Raw genomic sequence first — 25573 nt, 5'->3', positions numbered from 1 at the left:
TTCACTCGAAAATTCGAAGTCATTCTGAAAACTTTAATTAGGATTTCAGCTTTCTTAAATGCTTTTCTTTTTTTGTCTCTTAATATTAACCAATGGGAAGTGGCATATTCTTCTCCTCAGTATCGTTCATTTTGCAGAGGGGAGTGAGAAAGAGAAGAGAGAAAGACAAAGACACACACAGATAGGCAGACAACAGACAAAGATAGCTAGAGAAAAACATCGAATTACCATATTCGTTATAACTCTATAATTAGTAAATGGTAAAGAGACACGCTGGACATTGGCACGACGGGTGGCATTTAGATTTAATATATGTAGAATAAAATTTACGTTATTGCGATAACATTTGGTATCGTTTTTGTTGTCGTCGCAAGAACTCGGACCCCGATTTATCATCCGATTAAAAGTTTGTGGGCGTTTTACGATAGAGAATCGATTTTTAGCTAAAATAACGATCTCCGAATATCTCATAGAAGATCACGATATCTGCCAATACACTTCTTAGCTAGTGAAGCTATTGATTCAAATTTTTTATAACCATAGTTTTATTACAATATTATTCATATAATCTCGACTTACTCGTTGGAATAACAATATACAAATAAAAGCAAATTACTAATCGTATTACTATCGTTAATTTTGTGGCAACAATAACCAAATTTTCTATATTGATAATTGTTGCCATGTGAAGGAAAAATTCACTAAAAATTCGATTCTATATCACCGTTGCTAATGGAAGAGGTATGTATAGCCCAAAGCATCGACGTGGATCCTCGCTTATTAATTTCTTTAAGAGGTAACGTTCCTCCTCCCTTTTTTTTTTCTTTTTTTTCTATATTTTTTCTTTTCATTCATATCTTATTCATTCTTTCTGCTTGTTTTTGTTTTGATTAGATTGGTACAGTCTACGTTTGATACGCATGGCAGTCTCGATTAGAGGAAACTGTTCAGAGCAAAAAAGTGGAACACTCGTGAGACCATTGATCATAATTTACTTTCTTACACGCGCATCCTTAAGAAAGTGTTGGCGACGCCATTATCTAGATTAGCCAATGTATCATTTTTTCAAAGCTAATGGCTGCGGTGTTGTATGCGCGTACCCTTTTAACTTTCCTACTGTTTTCTGTGCTCCGATCCTCAAAATATGTAACAGGAGCTAGAATTTATATTATTTTTTCATAAAATTACCTACACAACGATGTTTTAATATACGATATATTGGATACGCACCATTTGCAAATTATAAATTATTTTGATCAAAATGAACTTGTAACACGCGTCAATATTGAGAAAAATGAAATATAAATTATTGCTATACTCAAATGTGAAAAAATATGAAAATAGAGTAATTTATATTCATAAAAATTTTCTTCTGCATGTATCATATAATTTATGTATTCATAATGCAATGAATATATCGGGCATGTACGCAACATTGAACATATTAAAACACCGAAGAGTGTAGCATAACAAAGATCAACTTAAATATCTTCAACATACTACTATATATATTGTTCTGAATAAACAGGATATTCCATTGAAACGTTAATGAGAACACGACCTGAATGGGAAGAATACTAATTCAGTAATTGAAAGATCATGAAAAACCTGCCTATCAGAGATGGGTGCGCACTATGTATACACATACGCGCATATTATATCAGATGAAATTAATATTATTTTAAGATATGAAAATACCAAAATACCAAAATGAACTGCGACAGAAGCAATATCGTAACGTCAATACTAATTTAGTATTACGTCGTACGTACGTACTTAATGTGCAGTACGCGCGATATAATAACAGCATTCTCTCGTGCCTATTATTAAATGTAGTCGGCATTACACCAAACAATTAATAAAGCACGGCGCACGCCAAAAGCCTTGAAATTCATGATATACCCTCCCTTGCCCCTATTATCCCCGAATCCCAAATTGAAAAATCTTCTGTTGAAAAAATCAAATCAGATCCTTGTTGCTGCCGAAATTATACACGGCACTGATTTAAGTAACTTCATCGCGAGAACCGGCCCATCTGACAATGCGGAATATAATTGACGTATCGTGAAGTAGAAGGCTTGGTCGTCGCACGAGTGATACCGCTCCTCCGTGCGGCACTCTACATCGACTCACCTCCCAGAAGGTCTCCGGGTAAGTACGAGTTCAGAGAACTGGGCGTAGCACGTTGTTGATCATTGCTGTCGATGCCAGCGCTGCTCCAAAGAGAATTGCTACTCGGTGGAGCGCCCCATAATTGGCTGGAACTACCGCCCCATGTGTCTGGTGGTGGACCAGTTTTGTTCGATGGTCGCAAGCCCCAACCTGCTCCTGTAGTAGCTCCAGCTTGTTGTTGACCTCCATGACTAAGTTGTTGCAACAAGCTGTGCACCTCGGTATCGGCTGGAGATTCTGCGAAAATTGTTGTGTTGCCCAGGACGCAATTGTTCAGAGCACCTTGTGCCTGTAAACATCATTAAACATTTCTCTTATTAATTTCAACTTTTGATAATTTCATGGTAGTAGATTTGTGATTTTTTAATCATTGTTTTATATAATATCTAAATGATAAAAATTGTACATTACATTCGTGTATATAATATATATGTATATATGTAAACAAATAAGATTTATACAATAGGATTTATTAAGTAAATCTACTAATTACTTGGGAACAGTGCATATTCATTTACAAAAAACTGGAAATGGAAATGAACATGAAAATTGTGCACAAAAATTTGTAAATATATTCAGAATTTCAAAATCACGTAAAAAGTTACATAAGGACACATTTATACGATCTTCAATATACAAACTTCCTGGAGCACCTAACATTAATACAGTCCCAGTGCATAAAAGCTTTAGATTTTTAGTCTATAGATATATACGATGAATCATATATACAAATAAAAATATAGTAGGTAATACTCAACTCAATTAATTATTGGGTGGTTAACCTAAGTTTAATTTTTTACGGTCTAAATTATACTACGCTGTATTTTTTTTAGATCTGAATCAACAGAATCAACTATACTTCAAGATTATTCATACATAAAAAGTAAATTTTACAATAAGTGAGAGTCTAATATATTTAAATACTTTTAGTTAAAGTCACAGATGTTGAACTGTAAAAGGATATAAGACCGCTAAAGGTTAATGCAATTAATGCAATAACAAAAATATGTAAAAGACACTAAACCTTAATAGCCTCATCTCTTGATGAATATTTGGTTAAAGCAATTCCATGATTAAGGTATAATCGGAAGTCTTGAACAGGACCGTGTTGCATGCAGAGGGTTTTCAAAGTAGAACCATCGATTTGAGGCGTCAGATTCTTAAGTAGTAACCAGGTAGAAACCCAGGCAGCATTTGTGCTCGATTGAAAGCCCCAGGAACTGGATCTGCTGACGGTGCCAAAACCTGCCCAGCCATTGCTCGTATTTCCCGTAGTTTTGCTGCTCAAGCCTGGTGGAGGGCCACGAACCTTACTCATTGGTGCTCCCCAGAGCTCTGAAGTAACCGCAGTCGGCGGTGGAGCAGATTCACCCCAAGTGTTCTTCGAGCTGTAAATTATATTTTGTATAATTAAGATAGTTGAATAAAAACATTAAGTAGTTAGTTAACGAATCATATTAAATTAAAATTTAAAATATTAAATTATAATAAAGAAAGTAATAAAAATAAAGAATATATACGGTAGGTAAAGTATTAAAATTTTAAAGCAATATTTACCTAGTAAATGCGTTTGGAGTAGTAGCAGGTGGATTGAACGTCCAAGTAGAATTACTTAAACTTGGTATTGATGTATCAGGATTGGTAGGTTGTTGTGGTGGCGGCGAAGTCTTACTACTTGAAGAAAAAATGGCATCTGGGTCTTTGATCGTTGCTAAAGAAAGCGGTGAACGAACGATAGAGCCTGGAGTAATGCTTGGATCATCCTCGATGCTCTTCATCTGGGTACCCTAAAATGAAATTAAATATAGGTGGACCCGAATAAACGTCATACGTAAGAATTTTTCGTTTTTCTGTTACTCATACAAAATCTGAATTACTAAATATAATTAACAGAAAAGAGAAATTCAAATATCCTAAATCAATTTTTATTACAATAATGAATACAATTTAAAAGAAAATGAAAAATTATTTTATTAAATTTTATTAGAATACTAATATATATTACCTAATCTATATATAGATAATACATATCTAATCTGTATTCTTTACGACAAATTAAAAAAACCCTTCATTGTTTTACTATTTTTAAGAGGTCATTTCTTATTTTGGAATTTGATTACCAGCGCGTACTCTGTTTAACCCCTTTCGACGTCAGGCACTGCGAGACAAAAATTTCGTCATACAACCAAATTTCATGACAGGAATTCTACGATTAACAAACAAATTTATTTTCTATTAACGTAAATGAAACAATACCTTAATAATGTTTCATTATTTTAACTTGTACAACATAAAATCTGAAGAAGATCTGTATAATTTGTATCATTTTGTGTAAACAGCATTCTATTCTTTTCATTTTTCTGCATAAATATATTTTAAATACAATTATTTCAAAGAAATCAAATGTTTCAATAATATCTTAAACTTGCGTCATAAACAATCGATTCAAAATATTGAATAAGATTTTTTATACTGAAAAAGGTTTTCTTCACATAGGAAGTACGATATTGGAAATGGATTACCTTCCATGGCTTGCCAGGTTCAAATTCAGGTACAAGATCGGTGAAAGCAGCAGCACCAGCAGCTGCACCAGTTGGCTGCCAATCCTTTCCATCAGTGGAATCCGAGTTACCTGGATCTGGCCATCCACTCTCTCCAAGTCTGGTGGACCATGTACCATCTCCTTGACCCAACAAAGGATTCATGTTAGGACTACTGTGTGATCGTGTTAAACCAGCCGGTGTAGCTGCTGGCTTACTGGTTGTTCCTGGTGCTCTCGAGAACTCGTTCGAAACTAACTCTCCATCCTTGTCCAAAGAAGGTAACTTCCACTGATTCAGTCTTGACTGTTGCTGACTCTATAATAAAAAATTAATTTTCACATCACAAATCTAATTATTACTCTCATTGTTTCTTTCTAATACAACAAAAATGAATTATTTCGTTCATTTTTCACGAGAAAAAATTTAAAACATTGTATATAAATTTTTCTATGAAGTATATATAACTTCTTACAAAATAAAAAATGTACTTACAACAGGAGGTTCCTTATTCATTGTCAAATCTGTGAAACTATTTTGCAAAGCTGACATAGGATCATGTACTGAGCTCTTATAGTATTCTGAGCTTTGAGATGGTGGCACAGGGTGTTGCTGCTGCTGTTGTTGCTGCTGCTGCTGCTGTTGTTGCTTCATGTAAGTAGCTTGTTGCACAGCAATTTGGTTTTGAAGGTTTGCTATTTGCTGTTTTGTTTTTGTAATTTGTACACTGATCTGAAGAACAGATTGGCCATTGCCCTTCATTGTACTTTGCACAGAATGTTGTTGATGAAGCTGTTGTAAGACTTTGATTTGTTGTAATAGTTGGTTCAAAAGTATTAGAGTTTGAGGTGCAAGTGGTTGATTTAAAATTTGATGGTTTAAGTAACCTTCCTGGACGGCTAGCTGAATCTGTTGTACTAACATACGCAGTTGTTGAGTACTGGGTTGATTCTGAGGAGCTCTGGAAGCCTAGAATTGAAAAAAAAGAATAACTATTTGCTATAGATATAACAAATCTTAACAGACAAATTTTAAATAATTATCTGAATATCTATCAACTAGCAATACTAACAACATTTACCTGATTGAAAGGTGGTTGAGGTGCATTACTACTAGGTTGTTGTTGTTGTAATGGAACAGCAGTTTGTTGCTGTTGTTGTTGTAATTTCAATAAACTTGCACTAGCAACCGATCCTCCCACACTACCAGTTGCATTTCCACTTGGCACTCCAGCACCCTATAATTAACAATTAGTACACACAAACTGTCACTTCATATGCAATATTAATTCTAAATTTCAGTATATAAATGTCACTTAAGATATAAACATACCGGTAAGTAATATCCATAAACACACATATTTATATACACATTGCTTAACATTTGATACATTAAAAATAACATTAAGAGGTGAAAATTTATTAAGATTTGGAAAATGAGTTATACGACCATAGCATAAAATAGACCAATAAGTAAGAATGTGCCAATCAAAAGTGTTTTATAATTACGAGAAAATTTACAATCAATGCAAATTTAAATGTGCAAAGCATTATGTTTATTGTGACATATAAAAGCATGTTAATATTTAAGGGATAACATAAATACGCTTGATTGTGCTTTATTACAATCAAAGTAAAAAGGAGTAAACTAGCATTCAAATAATAATATGAACTGCTTCGGTTCAGAAAATTATCAAATAACTACAATAGTTTTTACCGGAGGAAAAGACATTTGCTGTGCGACGTGATTAAATCTAGGATATGCTGGCGCAGTTGTAGCTTGATTTGTCGGATCATAAGTGGAGTGTGCGTCATGTCTTCTCCATTGGTCTAAAGGCCGCACTTGACTTAAAAGTTCCAAAGCTTCCTCTCTATTCATTTCACGAGTTCTCAATGCCAATTCAACATCTTCTTTCTATAATCAAAAAATAATCATTAAGTGCATTAATTAAAAGAAGGCATTTGCTTACTCAAAACATAAATATAAGAAATATATCTGTCAAATACATTAAATTAAACCAACAACAATGACTACATCGACAAGTATCGTATCACAATAAACATATTCAAAATTGTTAGATTTTACAATAATAAAATTATTATATCTATAATTATTATTGACAATATTAGAATGGATCACTATATTTCTAGTGTTTTAGTATCCTCAATTATATTTTGAAACATAAAATCTTAATTAATAGTTTTATTTAATAAATTTAAATAATTTATACGTACTTTGTATCCCATGTCACAAAGATATCTAAATTCCCTGCTATTCCATATAACTTCCTTTGTAAGAGTTGGTTTCGTAGGATGACCCCAACTAGGAGTAGGATCCATATCAGTATCAGCCCAGCTTCCAGTGGGCCCCATTGGTTTAGGTTTGTGCGCACTGGGTCCACCCCAAGTGCCAGGATTTAATTGAGCTTCGTTCCAGGTACTTGGTGTTTTTGGATCATCCCATGAACCTGTATCATGTGGTCCTTCAGCCCAACTACCATTTCGTCCACCAGCAGCACCAGGATGTCCCCACATTGGTCCACTAACATCTGGTTTCATTCCAGGTTGAGCTGGCATTCTATTCTGTGGCATGCCCGGAGGACACTGCATTCCTATAAGTTGTAAAAATGTAGTTTTATTAAATTCTTATAGTTCGCAAAAAAGTTCCCAACTGCGAATAAAATTCAAAGAACATGAACAATATATATGACGGATTTCCATTAGAATTAGGGTTAGGGGCGTGAAACGAATCTTCATTTGAATTATACATTGTCGTTATGCAATAGAGAAGACATTGACTAGTGCAAATACGATTATTACAGGACTTGACAAGTAACCGTGGTACTTAGATACTCGGAGAGCTAATGACAATGATCCTAGGTTCAATAACGAATCCGTGGTCAACAGGATGCGCTTTCTTCCAAAGCCCAAATCGTACTCAACTTGCTTGGCTACGGTGGAAGTATAACTAAACTAACTCTTTGTTAAAACGTGGAATATCCTCGGGGGAACAGACGCTAAGTAACTCGCTAATACGACCTCACGAGAGAATAAATTTCCGTCGCGATGATGCTACAGAGGAAAACTATGATGGGGTGTATCTAAGGACACGAGATCATCGGATTCGTCGAGGATAGCCTTCGTTCAGAAAGTGAGGGAAATTGACGTTGCTGTCAATTTCTATGTTGGTGGCTAGAAAAGGATGCTAGCCGTCCTTGAGGGAATGTTGCTAGCGGGAACTTTAGGTAACTAGATCTTAATGTTTATAACGGCCCTCAAGCTAACTGAACATGTACTGTGGAGATGCGTCGGCATCTGGTAACCATCATACCCGAAGAATAGGGTCTGCGTATAGCGAGCCACGAGACAGAAACTGTTGGAATGTTTACTGTCGCGTGCCGCTACAAATATTTCTTTTAAGGAGAGCTATAGAATTACTCCATACCTTTGTTAGACAAAGCGTTAATCCCGTCACCGCGGCTACGTTCGGCGACTGGTTGTCGCCTCGAGATCAAGCTCATTATCACAGATCTCGAACAAATACAATCGGATCGAATAACGACAATTGTTTAATTACGCCTATGATAGAATCTAGATTACGGAGTTAAGAGATTTTCCCGAAGTTCCAAAGGGAAGGCTCCGATGTCCTTTCATCTCCGATATATATATATATATATATATAAAGAAAGAAAACAAACAAACCTCCTCTCCCTATATTTGGCGTTGGAAGATCCTTCCAATGAGAAACTTTACTACCAGGTATGGTCCTTTGATTAACTGCAGGATTTCCCCATAAACTTGTGCCATCGTCATAGTTTGGGACATTTCTTCTTTGTGTTGGTGGAGAAGGTTCTTCCCAACCTGATGGTTTCCCTGGCATAATATCCTTTGGTGGTGGTGCAGCCCACTGATTTATATTAGAAGGATTTAACATCTTTGTTGGAGGGCCTGAAGGATGTTGATGTCCCATTTGGTGATGTGGGGGACCTGGTGGTTGACCCCACATTGCATCCGCATTGGCACCGTTTAACCTTCCAGAAATTCCGCGGGGATCCCCACGCATGTCTGCCATCCTAGGATCACGAGCCATTGGATCCATCACGCGTATGTGTTCTCGAGGATCCAAAGACATTCTGTGGTCACGGGGATCTCGCATCTCTCTAGGATCAACAGAACGGAGATCTCTAGGATCTCGATGATCGATCCTTGGATCACCCCAGTTGGATCCTATAAAATACGTCATTCGTAATTTATTTTAGAATGAGATCTTCAATAACATGAAAAGTTTTAGTTAGAAGGTTTTTATTTTCGATTAACTTTCTGAATATTGAAAAAATCTTAATATGTTCTTAAAAAATTGACCATATAATAAAACACATAAATAACCAGAATTTAAAGTATAATGCTATTTTGATATTGTACAAATTGCAATCAAATAATAATCTTTTTTGTAATCATATTTCGATTTGCAAATTTTAATGTCCAAAACAGGAAATGGAGGAAAAGGGAAAGTATTTCAATATGATAATAATTACCTCCCCACATACCAGTTTGGTTACTGGTACCAGTCGTCCATTGGCCAGCTGCAGAATTTGGTTGGGAAGATGTGGGGGCACCAGTCCACATATTAGATGTATCTGCAGCTTCATCATCTTCACCCCAAGTTCCACCAATGTTTGTTGCTGGTGTATGACCCCAAGGTGTTTTAGCTTGCTGCTGAGGTGGAGGTTGACCACCATTTCTGAGATTAGCTTCCCATAAATCTGTGCCATTGTTTACCGGTGTCTTCCAGATTGGAACTCCATCTTTTGACATACTAGGTTCTGGAGATGTTGGGACATCCCAGTTTGTGTCCTGATTCACATTCTGCTATAACAGAAATGCAAAATTCGATGTTAGTATGGTACAGTACTCAAATATAAAATATAAGTGTGCAAAATGATCAAAGAAAGATTTATGCCTACAATAATACCTTATATGATAGCAGAGATACTCACACAACCCCAACCATCTTGACTAAAAAGTGCTTCCCTCACTGTATTTAACTGTTCTAATTGTTGCTTTGTTGAAGGATTATTGTTTGCAGGTGTATTACTACTGTTAACAGATCCCTGAGTCTGATTGTTTGACTGATTATTATTGTTACTGGAATTCGACTGTTGCTGCTGTTGTTGTTGTTGTTGGGCTGAAGTATTATTATTTTGAACAGAAGAGTTCTGACTTGATCCTCCAGGATTATTAGATTTTCCCTGTGACCATTGGTTGCTGTTTTGACTACCCTGACTTGTGCCACTTGATTGAGAAGTGGGTGGACCTGATTGTTGATTTGATTGTTGATTTGGATTGCTCACTTTATTCACGTTACCTAAGAAGTAATTATTCATCCAAACATATTCTGCTATGAAAATCATTCCATATATTCAATTTAATATTTAAACACGAATTTAAAACTACTTAAGAAAAGAACTTAACAAAACAAATACAAAATGCTTACCTGGGACATTTTGTCCACCTGGAGGTCCCTGATTTTGATTTGAATTTGGATTTCCAGCAACGGACCTATTTACACTGTTTCCAGTCCAATTACCAGGTGCTCCGCTACTTCCGGAAGGATTCCCAGAGTTTCCTCCCCAACCCGATTGATTGTTGTTGTTGTTATTTGTAGTACTAGTTTGTGTAGAGCCCCAATTTGTAGTTCCACTGCTATTCAATGAATTTTCACCCCCGCCAGCCAATCTCAAAATGCCAGGAATTCCCCACCTTTTCTTATACCCCAAATTGAATTCATCAAGATCGCAAATCTGTCCAAAAAGGAGCGTTAACACGTGCTTAAGATCAGTTCTGTGAGCTTGTAAGATGTCTTTGGAAACTCCAACGGACGCTGCTATGAGATTCCTTGCACAATGAATAAGGTAAGTTCGACTCACGCCATTTGCGTTGTCGACTTCCTTTCTCTTCGAGAAACTAGAAATTGGATAATTTCTTGAGGATATTTCTTCCACTGCAGTAGAAACAGTTAAATTTCCATTTGTGGTTCGCTTATCCTTTGAACCAGGAGCAGCATCTTTATATTTTTTAAACTGATTGCAATTATGTAAGTTTACTGCAATGGCATCGATCTTCATTGCTTCATTAGAATTCTCACTGTCAATGAACTGGGCAGTTTGATACGTCGAACTGGTCAGACTGAATTGCTTAGAATTTACCAGACTTTCTGTGAAAATGTTCTCAACATTAAATCCGATAGCTTGGAGTACTTTGAATAACGTCTCTTTAGATTGGTACAAATCACAGAGATTTTTTGAAGAAAATTTTCCATCAATCACACCAGTGAAAGCTTGGTACTTCAGCTTCGTTCGTTTAAGTAAACTAGAGCACGACAAACTAATAGAAACATCTCTTTCTATCAACTCGTGCGAATTTTGGCAATCGTAGTTTCTCTCAAAACCGCAAAAACAAAATACTCCTGTCTGAGTATAATGCTCGTCATTGAAATAGACAGCAGTTTGAGATCTGATCCTTTTTAGTTCGTTATCGTTAATCGTATTTTCGCCAATGTTTCGGCATTGTATTTGTTCGTTAAAATTACCGAAACATTTCGAAGAATTATTTTCTTTTACTTCTCCTTCTGGAAGAGAATCATTGTGATATTCCGTTAAACAGTTTGATAAACTGCCATAAAATTTGTGAGGAGTGTGCATTTGGTCGGGCCATAATATCTCGAAGTAGTTCGGCCGAGATCCAGGTACACCGATTATTCGGGATGCAGATTGGCGTGTAAGCGTCATCGTAGGCTTGCAGGTAGTCATAGTAGGAATGTAGAGAGCGAACTCGTCTTGGTTCTCCCCCTTAACCCTAAACCTATCCCCTATAGTAGACTTAGAAAGAGACTTAACAAACTCAGGGCCAAGACGCGTATACGACCCTGAGTACCTATAGCTCGCGAAATAAGTGCCCGAAGGCTCGTTAGACTTAACATTATCCTGAAATGAAAGAGCACCAACAGTAATTGTTGCCACGTCACTAATACCATTAATTACCCAGGACAACATCTCCACCGTCTTTTCTTTTAAGTTCAAAATTAATATTTTTGAGGTTCTTAGTCTCATTGCAATCGCACCACCGTCCATTTCAACGCGGAGGAAATAATGGTTACTGGTTGAGCTGAGCAATATCACAGACTTGTAGTTATCGTTATTATTACTTAGGAGGCTAGAATTAGACTTAATATTATTGTATTTGCCCGGATGAAGGCAGGATCCTAGTAAGGAGTAATTGTCAAGAGAGTCGAGAGAAAAGTGGCCTGACGAGGGGCGATCAGACTTGGGTATCCTAACTAGGCTAGGTACCCCTTCATCGATTGCGCACTTATCTCCTGTTAATCTTAGATTTACGCTTATACTTAGTACCCTAATGTTTAGTACGCTAAAGCTAGTTAGAAGATGATTTTTTGTTGGGTGTTTTGTGGTTGACGACGCCACTGACTGGCAGGTCGAGCTTCGACTGGTCAAGATAAACTTGCCTAAAACACAAAATAATATTACCTTAACAACCAGCTCTTTGATATAATTAAAATGTTATATTAAAAAAATTTCTTAAATATTATAGTAACTACCAAAATATTCTATAATCAAATAGTTATTCATAACATTACAAATATCGAGTAGTATATATGTAAACATTAGGTAGCTCAAGATACTAATTTAAAACTTTTAACGAAATATATATTAAATATATATAGGGTGTCTTGTTTACGTGGAAAAGTAGAATATCTCGCGAATATCAAAATTACCAAAAAAATGTTTTAATAAAAGTTGTTTGATTCGAAGGGGAATATCATATGATGCAAATTATTTTTTTTGCGGATAGAGTTAGTGGGGGAGATTTTAAGGTCGACTTCATTTTTTAAGATGGGACCATATATTTTTTCCATCTAGGATTCATCTTGGAATTTGCTATAAAAAAATATTAACCTATTTATGTCGAAAAACTATTAGTTTAACAGGTGTTTTAGCTCTAATTTGTAAAATTTAACGTATGAAGGACAAAGACAGACGTAAATACAGAAGTACCGCTTCGCATCTTCCCTTATCTTTCATATGTTAAATGACACATTAGAGCTAAAACATCTGCTAAACTAACAGTGTAATTTCGACATAAATAAGTTAATACTTCTTTATACGAAATGCCGAGATGGATCGATTAATGTATTAAAACATATATAACTCTATTTTAAAAAATGAAGTTGATTTTAAAATCTCCTCTACTACTCTAACTACAAAAAAATAATTTGTGATACCGTTTCCAATTAAACGAAATAGCTTATATTAAACATATTATAATTTATTGCCATGGCGTAATAAATATTCTCTTTTAATATTGAAATATATTTATTTTAGTAATGTTAAATGAAAATAGTTATTTTCTTCGAAGAAACAGATGATTTAATATTAAATCTTGAGAAGAGTGATTAAACTATAAAAAGACAATCTGTTGGTTCCGCTAAAGTTCCGATCTGTACCAAAATGGCTTCTTGTAACACTAGCGCCGCCTACTTCGCGTTAAAAAGGCTTTAAGCAAGAGACATTAAATCGTTAAAGCAGAATGTTGTAGTAGTTATGTAAAAAATTTCATACTATTGATTACTTTTCTCATACTATCGATTCCGTATGACTTTATTGATAACGTTTTAATAGTATGTAGACATTAAAGTACAATCTACCATAAAGCAATCTCAATTTTTTATCGACATACTTATGATAATTATCTTACAGACTTTTATACCTATCATTGAAATTTTGAATACAAAGAGCATTATGATTTCTATTAATTTTCCAAAATCATTCATTTATAACTTTAATAAAATCTTTCAAATTCTAAATAGTTCTTCTTTTTCATTATTTCTGCTACCTCATATATCTTGTATGTATATGTATGATCGATGGAAACGATATAGTGAGATTGTAAAATAGAGAAATAAAAGATGACACCACCTAATCTAGCCCCATCTAGAGTCTATTTCACAGATAGACACACCCAAAATTTTTTAAATCAATTTCTATCAATTCAATAATGTGTCGAGAATTTCAGAATACAGGTTAAAATAAATTATAATCTCTTTTAGAATAAATTATAATTTTTCTTTTAAAATAAGGATAAATATTTTTTAATACAGTGAAAAAGGAACAGTAATTCTGAGAACTGAAGCCAGGCTCTAAGTCCCAGGTTCTCAACCTGTGGACGCAAAAAGTACCGGATCAGCCAAAATTCAGAATAAAATTTGAGGAGTCAATAACTTTAATTAATTTGGTTTAAGAATAAAAAATAAATTTGGCTTTTTTAATAGCTTATGCAACCAGTAGTACGAGACATAATACGAAATAGAAAGTGTTCGTAGAGGTTTACATTTATTAAACGAGGAGGACAATGCAGAATACTAATAGATTGATTACATCATCGTATTAAAACTACATCGTAAAAGGAAATACCTATTCATACTTTAATTATAATTTAAAACAGTTTCTTTAACCATAAATTATTTCAAACCCTGTAATCTGCATTATTTATTACTGTATATTTAATTATTCATATTCATAACTGCTTAGAATTATTAAAAAAAGTTTCCATATGCAAAGTTTTAAAATTCTATTTATTAATACATTTAGATCGAATTGGAAACTTTCGCATTGTAAAGTTACTAAAACAAAGCACGAAGTTCATTGTTTAAATAGAATGAGTGTAATATTGTTCCAAAAATATGGAAAAATTAATTAAAACTGTATTAAAACAACAACTAATTAATTATAAATTAATATATAACTAACAAAGAGGTTTAAATTATCGCATTCATTGATCGCTATCATTGGATTCGAATCTCAACTTTCGTTGTTGAAACAATTCTGTCCTCCCAAAATTGTTCTAGCTTTTGACCTGGGATCACAGACGATATTCAAATACATCTGGTAAAAAGCATGTCCACTTTTTTAAGTTGTTTGCTTAGGAGTGACTTCTCAAGTAATAATTGCTTACCTGATAATTATTCCTTAATTAGAACAGATTTAGGAGAATAGAACCATTTCCATAACGGTAGCGATACGTTGACGGTCTATTCAACGCGATAAATTTAAATCCTTCTTTTAGTTATGTATTAGTTTGTAGTTTAATCTATTTTGTTGTATTTTCTTTTTGTTGTTGTTTTTCTTGTTCTTTCATCTTTTATTTCGTGCCTGTGCATGTGTATACGAACATCATACTGTGTAATAGTTATTTTTTAGTGACTTGTGTATATTCTCTGCATAGTAATATCTGTTTTAAATTATGTGGGCAAATTCATGGACTGAAATAACATTAATCCTTCCCGTTTGAAAATTTCATAGCGAGGTGGGCTTTGATATTTTCTTATGGATTCGTGAATAAGCAGGTTTAATGCTTAATCTGCGATTTTTCTTAGAAAATGCAGGATCGCTCACGACATCGAGAATGTCAATCTTCTTCTCTACAATTTGCATGAGGTAAATCGCTACGCATGTATTGTTATGTTTGTATTACTAGTATAAAATAGAGAATATATTATTGTAAGAAAGAAGCTTCTTTCTATAAAAAATAAGAGATCATACTTTTTAAATGGCATCGTACATTTGTTTGCTTTCACCCGTATATTTAACCAAGAAATTTGATAACATATACTGCTGCATAAAATAGTGATATACGGAAATGTACTTCACGATATACATATATATTATTGAATAAGATTACCCGATGCAATTGCATATACTTCGTTTCCATTTTATAAATTTAATTATTTTATTTTCATTTATGTTTTAAAAAGGAATTTTTATATGTCATAATATTTAATGTATACGTTCATATAAGCTATTATAAAAATATATATTTACCAGTTTGGTTCGACAGGACGGTTAAAAAGTCATTGGCGGCGGTATTTTCGCGATGGCTATTAGGTTTGGCCATCATGTTGTTTATGAACTCGATATCACAGTACCTATCATTCTCTGATTCTCTTCCCTCCCCAACCCTTATCGGACTGCTTTTCCCTAATACTACTACATCCCCCTGAAATCAAAAGTAACATTATCATAAAAATGCTTGCTTCTATTAATCAGTCTAAAATTTTATGTGCTAAAATTTTTATCAATCATATACTTAAATCAACAAGAGTTGTTCATCAGAATACAAATAAAACCTATTTTACTTTTTAAATATAAAATTAAAACTACTTTTATTCAATTACAAATATTTGACAATTCATTGCGAATTAAACATAAATATTAAAACACCTTTTTTATTTCTGTTCGCAGTATAGTATTCTTTTTTTCTTCATTCGTTCCACTGACCCTTGATTGTTCTTTTCATATTATGTATCACTTTTTGTTATAAACTAAATTGATTTAATCAGTATATAAAGGTTGAAAAGTGATAAACGAAGAAGACACTAATAAAAGCTTCTTTTATTTATAGCAATTACACAATATATGCTTATGTATGTAAGAAATGTACATTAAAACTACTTGAAAATTTCACACTTCTCAGAAGTAAAATACCCAATGAAAATGTAATATAGCCAACTAATGTAGCAAGATTCTAAAAATTTTTTCGAAATCACTTTAGATAATTTGTGAAATATAAACGTAATTCTAACAATGTAAGTATAATAAGAGTAAAAGTATTTAAAATTCTGTAAAACCAATTGCATTTCTTTGTGGATAATGAAATAAATATATACTACTACTACTACTATAAGTAAAATTCTAATTTTTTAAAGTGGAAAATATGTTTATGCTTTCATAATCATCCAAGACACGATGAACATGATAATACGCGGTTATGTGACATTGAAACAACCTTCAACAGTGAGATTTTATCTCTGAAACATTATTCACATGTATATAATGTTAATATACCTTAAATAATGTCTGAAGAGGATTTATGATTATGATATATCTAGATAACAAATTGTGAATAATTGAATTTCAGTGTGACGTAAAAATTTATTGTGTTTGCGATGCAAGTAAACAACACTCTATACGTAATATTTGCTGTATAATAAGGTTAGGTATAGATATAATTTCAATTTGTTAGACTCTTTAATATTACAACGAAAATGATGAAACTATTTTAACTTTAGAATGTTCACACAAAATCACAGAAGCTGCTTCCTACAAATGTTTCTATAAGTTATTATAAATGTTAACATTACGCAACATGATTATGCGCAAATTTCGCACAATATTTTAATGACGAGAAAGGTTTCAATTGCAGGCGCATTTTCTACATAAAAAAGCTTTGCAAGTGAAACATAGCAAAAAATAATATTTTAACAAAAATACTGTATTTCAATATAAGTATTGATTATTCTAAAAAATATATCCAACTTTAAATGCAAATACGATGTAACTTGGAACATATTAAAAAATCTAATTGAAAATTGTTCTATGTATATTGTTCATTGCGAAAAATGATCTTCAAATAATGCACGTTAATTTTTATTAACATAAAATTCTGCATATGGGGACTGAATCTAAAATAATAAATAAATATTCTTTTTACTGACAGGCATATTTATGTTTAAGAGGTGAATATTGATTTTTAATTTAAAACGAGAAAGGAATTATTTCACATTTTTTTATATTATGTATACATAGTGTTTAAATTTGTGTTTTTATGTTTTAAGTAAATTAGATTGTATAATGTAATTTAGTAAACTTTGCCATTCATTTATGTACTCGTATAAAAATTTAAAAATAGTATGTATTTCACATATTACATATTTTTTAGTATTTTGATTAAAATACATATATATTTTTTAGAATCTTTTTTGTTATACATACAAGTTACTATGTGATAAAAAGAAAAAACACATCAAAAATTCACTTTACAATATATTTCAAAACTAGTGTCAAAAAATATTAAAAAATTAAAATAGAGCTATTAAAAACTACAGAACTTATACTTACCATGGAATTTTGTACGAAGGCATTTGTTTCTGTAGAAATCTCATGTGAACTAGAATTGTGTGGAAACATTGGGCTCAGTTCTTCTTTGGCAGGCAATGCATAGAAACCAAGATCTAAGGAATAATTTTTTATGAATTTATTATTATTTATTATGAATCATAATATTAATGTTTAAATTAAAGAAAATTTTCAGTTATTAATTTTATTAAACCAATAATCTGTTTATTATTCCACATTGTAATAGTAATGAGTCTTGGATTCTACATGAGAAATTCAATTGTCTACAATTTAACATTATTGATGTGCAATAGGTATTACTTTATTATGATATAATGCAAAATGAAAAAATATATTGCGAGTACTGAATAGTAAATGAAAAGATAGTTATAACAATATGAATGTATCAGTCTCTTTTAATTAATTTATTAAATTATGAATACTACAAACTGAAGTACAAACCTTGTAGACTATCACTATCAGTGTGCTCCTAGCTCCATGCCAGTGGAGATCTGTAATAATATAATATTATTTTACTTTAAACAAATATAATTATCAAATATAATTACTTTAAACAAATATAAATCTTTGAGCGCTAGTAAAAATTGTTTGTTTCTAAGTTTATTTTTTAATTCTCTGTACGAGTAAATATACTTTTCTAAACTATTAAGTACATAACTATATAGTACATGTTTTTAATTGCACCATATATAATATAATTGCTAATGTTTACTATGAATGAAGCAGATATAATAGTTAAGATTGCCTTTCCCTATTTCTTGCGAATATAAATTTTTTACTGCCTTATTACGCTATGAAACTATTAGTAGCAATCATTAATTTTTTCAATGTTTACTCCAAGTGACAATAATACATATCACATATTTCGTGTAATACCTGACTATAACTCTATAATTGTTAGATATACATTATTGACAGTAAACTAGAAGCTTTGCAAAAATACTAATGTTTCTATTTTATGACTACATTTCTCTCATTATAATAAATCCAAATATTTTCTATGTACTATAAATTTATCAATGAGCAAGGGAAATACTGCAAAGTAATTTTACTACTGAAATATTGTAAATACACGTTGAACATCAAAACGAAAATCGTCGTTTCGATCGATTTCCCCGTTTCACCAATAGACATATAAGCCCTGGATACACTCTCAAAACGCACAACTTACCAAATCTGTGCGTAATATAAGGTTAGATAACAAGTAGACGTACAAAATGAAGACGTAATTTGTACATTTCACGAATAATTACTACAGGCATATGTTATATATGTATCCACAAATATACATTCGAAATACAAAATATTCTACGCATTAAATATGGAAAAAAATGTTTTTAACTTGCTGAAACTCGTACGCATCTATGTAAAATACTAGTGCATTTATAGATATTTCTAGCAATATAGGCACCATGTATTGTTCACAAGTACGTATAGATTCACGTAACATGTACGTGCATGTATACATGCATATATATGTGTATATATATATATATATATGTATATATATACATGTACATTGCACGCTGTATGTGCATGTGATTGCGCGCGCGCACACACGCCCCTATGTGTGCAGTATATACAACAATTACATGTTCTTACGTGCATATACGTAAAACTATACATATGGATGCATATGCATATGTATATCAATGTATATAATCATCCGTATGCATATATATATACGCGTGCCGTATATTTATCATTATACGCACCATTTATACGTAATACCGTAATACCATAAATATATTCACACGTATGTGATTTGTGTATGTGTATTGATAAAAGAACGTAAAATGTAAAATGTGAAGGATGGAGAACACAGGAGAGAAATTAGCTACCCTTTCCTAAGATATCACAGGGAATTAAGTATCGTAACATTAGATAGAATGTTCGAGAATGAATGAAATTCAAGAACTTACTTTTTAGATTCGGTGCCCGAAGAAGATTTCAGTCTAGTGGAAGATATTTCGTTGGCGCACGAAACGGGCAGAGCGAGTACCGCTCCGCTGGTGGGCTATTCCCGCGAGTGGCGCTACTCCCCCGGATTTGGAGAGCTCGGTGTTGCTGATGCGCGCACCGAGACCCGATTCATAGTTGTACATGTGAAAAGACCCTTTCACATTTCAGAATGATCAGTAAACAGATTACTACTCGATATAAATAATATTCGATGCTATATAGTTAATTTTAGTAGGATATAAAATAATTAATTCAACTGCAATTTATAGCTGAATTGATGGCCAAATACGCTATATTTTACAAAAATATATGTATTACAAAACAGAGATTATATCTAAATTTTGGAATATTCTTTTGCTATTTATTGAAACATTTTAATAATGTCAATAATAACACATTGGATTCATAAACAGTTATAATAAAAAATTTGAAATAATCATATTTCATTAATGTAACTTTTATATGTATATATAATTTTATAAGAAAAGAAATAATTTTGAAACTTAGAGAAATTTTTATGATACAATTAAAATGATTTTTTCTTTCTCGTTTCTTCGTTCAGATACTCGTTTGATGGAATAAAAGTTAATGAAAAATAATAAAATATGCAAAACAATGAAAATTAAAAATGATATTCGTATTAAAATGTATTACATCAATAATGAATAGAGAAGCTTCGATTAGATAAGGATAACTCATACATATTAACTTTCATATACTTCTTGATTAAAAGAAAAATTATATTGAAACCTATAAAGATAAATATTTTTCCGTAACATATGTTTTATTTTCTTAGATAATTATACCTATATAAGCAATGCGAATTTTATTTTTTGTTAAAATACATTAAAAAAGTTAAAAACATCGAATTAATAACATCCGATATTTGCAAAGTATATTTTTAATAAAATACTCAAATAGAAAAGAAGAAAAATACGCTTATGCTACCTTATACCTATACCTTTTTCACCGTCTTTTAATAAAATCATTTATAACAAGATTAGGTAATACGTTTTCAATCGTTATTTCGCAGATGATTACGAAATGATGCAGAAATCTGATCAAAGAAGAAATGTACCAAGATAAGATTATAGAATTTTAATTACGTAATTAAGAACATTGACATTAGTAATGTTACATAAAATATAACGTTGCAGAAATTTCATACTTTATGCATTGAATTTCGTTAAAATTTGTTCGCGAATAACTAAATGTGATTTACGCGCAAATATACAATTAAATATAGGTTAAATGTTTTGGAATACTTTAATTTTATTTAAGTTTATTTTTTTATATTTATTATTTTGTGATAATGTAGCTAATATTTATACGCAAATCATTTATGTTATATTAGACAAAATAATATTATACTAGTAAAATGCTTTTTATAAAATCATAAATTATCGAAGAAGCAAACTGTTTTGTTTATAGAGTAAAAGGCAACATTTTTTCTCAAGGTTGTTTCTTTTAAAATCTCAAATTTATTCTCACACGGTTTTAATATTTTTAAATTATATCATTATTACCTGACCTTGAAAAAATGAATATATCCTGTTATAAAAAAGATACATATTTGCACAATTATATCACTTTTATGCCATCTCGTATTACAAACATCGGTAACCTTGAAACTCAAAGGCGTGACTTTGAGAACAAAATTTTATATATCAGAAATTTCGATTTTTCCAACCAAAATGATTTTATTTTTGATATTTTATGGTACTATGAGAATGCTATGAGAATGAGCAAATACTTTAACCATTGATGTTAAAGGAAATATTCTGCATGTAATCCAATTGCACAGTTATGCAAAGTTACATGGCGCTATCATCTAAAACTTGTAACAATTTTATGATCTATATAGGACCCTTCACTTTAATTTTATGTAAAACATTACTACAAATTATGAAATAACTATAGGGAATAATAAAAATTCATCGTACTACCACATGTCTATACGTAAGATTTGGAAATTATCGACCCGTTAAAGGTGATACTCTACCTACGTAGATATATGTACACGTACAATCTTTACCTACAGAGTGTACTAATATCTATGCGTGTACAACGCGTGCTATTCTCTTGAGCGCACGTCTGCCCTTTTACTGCGACAACTTTCTCACTATTATAATTTACTATTACAGTTTTATTTATTTGCATTCATACATTTATTGTATTTATACACTCCTTACCTTCTCATACCTCTTGAAAACAAAAGTATAACAACCCTTCTTACTCACGCACATATGTACGCACACGTATATGCATGTAATGAAATGTTAATTATGCTTATTTCTAACATTTATAGAATAGATATATTTTTCTATTTTTTAAACATACTTTATAGTCTTTATCACATTCTGAACTACATAATATGATATTAATTTATTTCCAAAATAACAAAACTAATTTCGTATTAAATATTTATCGATTAAAAAATCATTGCTAATGTCTAGATACAAAAGGCAAAATGTCTTTCCAATTGAATATTTTTTTATCATAATGCTAGTACATAATATGTACTTAGATTGCATACACGTGAGCAAATTTATAACGTAACAATTGCTTACTTCCGGTAGTATGGCTGTCATTTGAAATCAGAGAACGCAAGAGTAGAAAGTGGAGGAAGTGTTCTTTTCGATTCGCTCCTTTTTCATTCTATAGTAAAAAGCGTTGTTAGCATTATGAAATAAAACGAAATTTTATTTTTTAATTAATAGTAATATAATAAAAGTAGAGTAAAATAAAACGAATTATTACTGTATAGAAAATAAGAAAGAGAAATTTAATAAACTAATTTTAATATAGAATTGAATGAATTACATTATCCATTTTTGTGCCACTGCTTTTACAAAATTTTTTAGGGGATTTACTTACATTTTAATACAAATAGACACTAATTTGATGAAAGGTTATGAAACTTACATTGCATGACTATAAGATATTAAATATTCCCATTCTAATCATTTTAACTTTATTATTAATGTAAATATTGTTTGGTTTAAATATAAACATTGTGGATATATTAATTTAACTTGAAGCTTCTAAAACTGTTTTCTAATATTATGAAAAAAAGGTTACTACTCATAAAAAATAGAAACAGAATTTTCTGAAATAGACTTTTTATCAAACTTCTACTATTTGCCAATGCTATCTAATAATTCAATGAAATATATACAATGTAAATTAATTTGTAGGAAACAATTCTGGAAATTTTGTATTTAAAAATAATTACTATGGCAAAACTTGTTTTTATGAGAAGCTTCTATCTTTCAATGCTTGATGTTAAATAAGTAAGTAATAAATTTTATCAAAATTGGTTAAGGAAAATTACTTCAAAATTTATTCAACTATATTATATTATAAATTTCTAAATTTAAATTTGATATTTATCTTCTTCTTCTCCCTTGTATCAGTTTCATACAAAATGCAATGTGTTTCATAGAATAATCATTTTATTTCACATAAGAAAAGGTTATGTTAACATTTACATACAAAGCTTTATATCTTAAAATAAGCAATTCTTACAATTATGATGTTTACAATATAATTATAATTTTAAGAATAAAAGGAAAAAAAGATTGTAAGATTTTTTGTAGTTATGTTTGTATTAACTTATTATATTTTAAAAATATATTCAATACTACATTATCTAAAGATAATAAGTTATAGATATATTTTCTTTATCTTATCTATAAGTATAAACAATTGGTAAATGTTCTTTATTATGGTGTATTATATACAAGAAGATTATTTGGCAATCATTAAATGCACTTACTTATCAAATAATTTTTGGACTTATTCAATGTATATGGTACAAGAGATAACCAAGAAAGGCAAACGATTAAATTCAAATTGTATATTCTATGATAAAATTAGTATAGCTATATGCTATCAATATATCTAATATAATTATAAATGTGATTTTTTAATAGAAAGAAAGACTAAAGAATTTACAACATTTTTCATTTCAATTTTTAGTTACAAACAAATCAAATATATTAAAAACAAGTAATTATTTGTCTAAAAATTTGTTCCACAATTTTCATTTATTTGTATACAAAGAATCACTCATATTTTGGAATATAATGAAAATATGTGTCAATCTAATTGAATCAACTTTAAAATGCAAATTTTTTAAATATTATGGATCAATTCAACAAATTTGCCTTTTTATATAAAATCACTCCCTCCTTAGTTGTACTACCATGTATATAATATATACATATATGAAAATACTATAGTATCTAACAGACAAACAAATGTTGAATGATATTATTGTGCAAAATGTTTTGTGCTTTAATATTTTATATTTAAATAAATAGGTCAATGGAAATATACAATCATATGATAAAAACACAGAAATACATTAATGGTATATTCTAACAATAACATTCTAATAAGCACTGACTATTTACAATTTATATTTTGATAACTTCATATAAGCATATATTGCAACTTCATAAATGTGTTATTTTTTTTCTAGTAACAAAAGGTTAAAATTCGTTTATTCTTTTAACAATAAGAAAATGTATCTATCAACTGTTTCGTAATATTTATATTTGTAAATAAAGTATTAACGACTTTAATTCGGTGAAAAATAAAATGTGTTTCTCTCTTTTCCTCAACTTTATCAAAAATACTACTTCAAAATAAAAAAATTTTACGTCTGAAGTATTATAAGGTTATATTTATATATACATATACACAGTATATATACGTATATTATATATAATAATAATAAAATGTAACTTACCAGAGCATATATCAATCATAGAAAGTTCTTAAAATTAGATTGATCACAACACTTTCTTCACACGCTTTCAAAAGCACATTTCGTTGTGAGCACAATAGTTATTTTACCGAAAATACATCTCCATCGCTAGGCACGGAGTCTTGAAAACTGTACTGTTTTGTGAGCCACGTCATACAATACAGATTGAAACTTTCAACGAATATTTTCTCTTAGATAAGAACGACATCTTGCAAAGAAGAAGCAACAATAATATACTTGGCGGATAATTTAAATAAAATTTGCATTAACTGCGCAAAATGTAATATAAATTACTTTTAAATACTTTTTAAATACAATTAAATCCCCATTTTTTTCGCATGTTAATTTTCCAACTTTACAGTCTTGTTGTGATATCATGCTGTTGAAGAAATCTCTGCAGAATTCTCTACATGTTTCTTTGCTCTCGTTGTATGTTTACCATTTTATTTCGTATTGAATATTAGAACTAAGAAAATGTTTTAAATAGTAAAATCAAAATATATAGTATAATAACTTCCTAAACACGTAGAACGCACTATTCTAGAACTTTAAAACATTCTTTTTGTATTTCAAAACACACCGACTTGTTAAAAAAGAAATAGTTTTATCATTAGCAATTCGTAATAAAATTAATTAATTAATTAATAACTAATTAATTAATAATTAAAATAAGATGTTTATAAAACATAAACACATTTTCGTTTTTGTTATTCTTTTATTTTTAATATTATTATTCGATTTATATATTCATAACATATCAGTTTTTAAAAGAATTAGTTCTTTTTAATCATTTTAATTACAATAAATATAATAATTATAATAATATATTTATGTGTAAACATATAATCATAAAATATACGCATAAAAACAAGTTATATAAAGAATCAAATTCAAATACGAAAAATTCTGAAATGTAACTTCATTTGATTCCCCATTAATTTTGTTCGCTATCTGCAACTTCAGCTGTACTTATAAACACATTTCTAGCATGTAGGAAATTCAAATGCGTTCTTTTCATTTCATTCTGTATAGTGTGTCCTATTCGTTTAGAATGTTATTATACGCGACCTTTTGCAACATTTTGAGCGAAATCGGCAACACAATATAACGTGTTCCCTTTATTAAATGTAAAAAAGA

The 25573-nt window shown here is 30.8% G+C and overlaps 1 protein-coding gene across 6 annotated transcripts; it reads right to left on the bottom strand.

Moving 5' to 3' along the window:
* Positions 1-802: 802 nt before the first annotated feature.
* On the bottom strand, positions 803-25443 carry LOC126874235 (protein Gawky). Of its 6 annotated transcripts, XM_050636004.1 has the most exons (18): positions 24419-25443; positions 19623-19816; positions 18142-18191; positions 17683-17795; positions 15607-15781; positions 10206-12233; positions 9709-10076; positions 9247-9580; positions 8414-8938; positions 6947-7323; positions 6429-6626; positions 5794-5949; positions 5208-5681; positions 4931-5030; positions 4695-4855; positions 3730-3959; positions 3197-3560; positions 803-2461 (listed from the first exon to the last, which is right to left on the bottom strand). In XM_050636004.1, the coding sequence occupies exons 4-18, from the start codon at positions 17749-17751 to the stop codon at positions 2120-2122; spliced, it is 5901 nt and encodes a 1966-aa protein (XP_050491961.1). In that variant the 5' UTR covers positions 17752-17795; positions 18142-18191; positions 19623-19816; positions 24419-25443; the 3' UTR covers positions 803-2119. The 6 variants fall into 6 exon arrangements, with proteins under 6 accessions (XP_050491961.1, XP_050491957.1, XP_050491960.1 ...); XM_050636000.1 differs by having other exon boundaries at positions 4695-5030; XM_050636003.1 differs by having other exon boundaries at positions 3730-3950; positions 4695-5030.
* Positions 25444-25573: the final 130 nt, after the last annotated feature.

The sequence above is a fragment of the Bombus huntii genome, chromosome 16 (assembly GCF_024542735.1).
Source record: "Bombus huntii isolate Logan2020A chromosome 16, iyBomHunt1.1, whole genome shotgun sequence".
NCBI lineage: Eukaryota > Metazoa > Arthropoda > Insecta > Hymenoptera > Apidae > Bombus > Bombus huntii.
The sequence above is the reverse complement of the archived record's forward strand: the minus strand, read 5'-3'. Positions and strand labels throughout refer to the sequence as shown.